This window comes from Oratosquilla oratoria, chromosome 9 (assembly GCF_046742065.1).
Source record: "Oratosquilla oratoria isolate Oo_2021 chromosome 9, ASM4674206v1, whole genome shotgun sequence".
Taxonomy (NCBI): domain Eukaryota; kingdom Metazoa; phylum Arthropoda; class Malacostraca; order Stomatopoda; family Squillidae; genus Oratosquilla; species Oratosquilla oratoria.
Genome location: NC_134785.1, coordinates 12445518 through 12448017, shown reverse-complemented (window position 1 = coordinate 12448017; position 2500 = coordinate 12445518). Strand labels below are relative to the sequence as shown.

The window sequence follows — 2500 nt, the reverse complement described above, 5'->3', positions numbered from 1 at the left end:
ATAAATAATAATAAATAAATAAATGCATAGGTATAGTTGAATAATAAACAAACAGTTAAATAGTAAATGATAATGAATTGACAGATAAATAATGATAAATGAAAATCAAGCAAATAGTAATAAACAGACAAATAATAACAAACAAATAAACAAATAATATAACTTGTGTGACCCATAAGAGTTTCTCTGACATGAGAACTTTATTCAGCTCCTGTGGAAGCCATGGGGCTCCAAAGGAAGCAGTCGCCGGTTAGCAACGCTAGCCCCCCCCCACACCCCCACCCCCACCCCCACACCCCCACACCCCCACACACACACACACACACACACACACACACACACACACACACACACACACACACACACACACACACACACACACACACACACACACACACACACACACACACACACACACACACACACACACACACACACACACACACACACACACACACACACACACACACACACACACACACACACACAGACCCTGTGGGTGGCACTCCAGTGGCACTCCGGTCCTGACCTGTCTCCGTGCGGTCGTTAGCTCGGTTCCTCCGCTGCACTCGCCGCTGCGCCGCCGACCTAGGCCGCTGCGAGGTCAAGGTGTTGTACGTTGACCCACCTCCTAGGTAGCCGCCCCCTCCTCCACCGCCTCCCCCTCCTCCTCCTCCTCCTCCTCCTCCACCGACTCCACTGTTGCTGCTGCCGCTGCCGTATCCTCCACTGACGCCTCCACTGCCGTACAGGTGAGGGAAAGACACGCCTCCACCTGAAAGTAATGAAGTAACGAGGTAGTGGCGACGTTTCTGCCAGGAAAACATTCTGTAGACAGGTTCTCTACTGCGGTAGAACAATAACGTCATCATCATCATCGTCGTCGTCATCATCATCATCATCATCACCATCGTCATCATCATCATCATCATCATCATCATCATCATCATCATCATCATCATCATCATCATCATCATCATCATCATCATCATCATCATCATCATCATCATCACCATCACCATCATCATCATCATCATCTTCATCATCATCATCGTCCTCATCATCATCATCATCATCATCATCATGGGGGGGAGCAAAATATTACACAGTAAACACACTAAAGCCTCTTTAACACGGGGGTAGTTTAGTAATCGCTAGTGCTAGCGACTTGTAAACTACCCCTCTACTTGCCCAGTGTGAACGAAAAGTTAATCAACTTGCCTCCAAACTATCCTGGTGTGAACACTTACTTGCCGGGCAAGTTAACTTGCGGCAAGTACTAGCGGCTACTCAACTAGCCCCATCGCGTTGTCAACGTGGCTTTAGAACGCGTCTCTTACCTTTCCTGAAGGTGAGCCTGTTGGCGGAGGTGGCGGGGCCCGGGATAATTTCGAGGGTGACGTGGTTCCCCGGCGCCGTCTTGAGCAGCTGGGCAGCTTCGGGCACCGTCAGCTGGTTCAGTCTCGTGCCGTCGATGGCCGCGACGGTGTCGCCCACAGCCAGGGCGCCGCACCTAAGCGCAAGGAAAGAACAAAACAAATTGACCCAACGCCGTCACACCAGGAGGGAGTGAGGGAATGAGGGAGAGAGGGAGACAGGGCGTGAGGGCATGAGGGAGTTAGGGAGTGAGGGCGTGAAGGAGTGAGGGCATGAAGGAGAGAGTGAGTGAGAGAGAGAGGGAGTGAGGGAGAGAGGGAGTGAGGGAGAGAGGGAGTGAGGGAGAGACTGAGTGAGGGAGAGAGGGAGTGAGGGAGTGAGGGAGAGAGGGACTGAGGGAATACAGGAGTGAGGGCGTGAGGGAGTGAAGGAGAGATGGAGAAAGGAGGTGAGGGAGAAGAGAGTGAGGGAGAGAGTGGGCACTTAGTCACTCACTCACTCACTCTCACTCTCTCTCTCTCTCTCTCTCTCTCTCTCTCTCTCTCTCTCTTTCTCTCGCTCTCTCTCTCTCTCTCTCTCTCTCTCCTAGAATACAGTGGTGCAACTGACAGATTTTATCCTTGCTAAAAAAGAAAAAAAAAATGTCATCCTGGCTTAGGAGACCAAAGAGGTTTGGAGTCCGTCATCTTTTTCAGGAAAACAATAAAATCTGCTTATATGCATGCATACATCATTTATATACATTCAGAAAAAGAGGAACATGGAGAGAGAGAGAGAGAGAGAGAGAGAGAGAGAGAGAGAGAGAGAGAGAGAGAGAGAGAGAGAGAGAAAGAGAAAGAGAGAAAAAGAGAGAAAGAGAAAGAGAGAAAAGAGAAAGAGGGAAATAAAGAGAGAAAGAGAAAGAGAGAGAGAGAAAAAAATGAGAAAGCGAAAGAAAGAAAAGGCGAGAAAGAAAGCAAGAAAGAGAGAAAGATAAAGAAAAAGAAAAAGAGAAAGAGAAGGAGAAAGAAAGGGGGTGAGGTCTGACTTCAGCACTGAGTACCTTTCAGCAATGCTGGCCGTGCGGACGGTCTCGATGAGGATGGTGGAGGGGTCCGGGTGGGCGTGTGTCAGGGTGATACCC

At 49.2% G+C, this 2500-nt stretch overlaps 1 protein-coding gene across 12 annotated transcripts in view; it reads right to left on the bottom strand.

The window, feature by feature from the left end:
• The window catches only part of LOC143028208 (glutamate receptor-interacting protein 2-like), a 427238-nt gene that overhangs the window by 18735 nt on the left and 406003 nt on the right, over positions 1-2500 (bottom strand). For all 12 annotated transcript variants that reach the window (XM_076189988.1, XM_076189998.1, XM_076189997.1 and 9 more), the window contains 3 exons: positions 2420-2500; positions 1341-1513; positions 530-775 (listed from right to left, as the gene is read on the bottom strand). The exon at positions 2420-2500 is cut by the window's right edge and continues 84 nt beyond it. In XM_076189988.1, the coding sequence (XP_076046103.1) occupies positions 530-775; positions 1341-1513; positions 2420-2500 (500 nt within the window). The remainder of the gene's footprint in view (positions 1-529; positions 776-1340; positions 1514-2419) is intronic.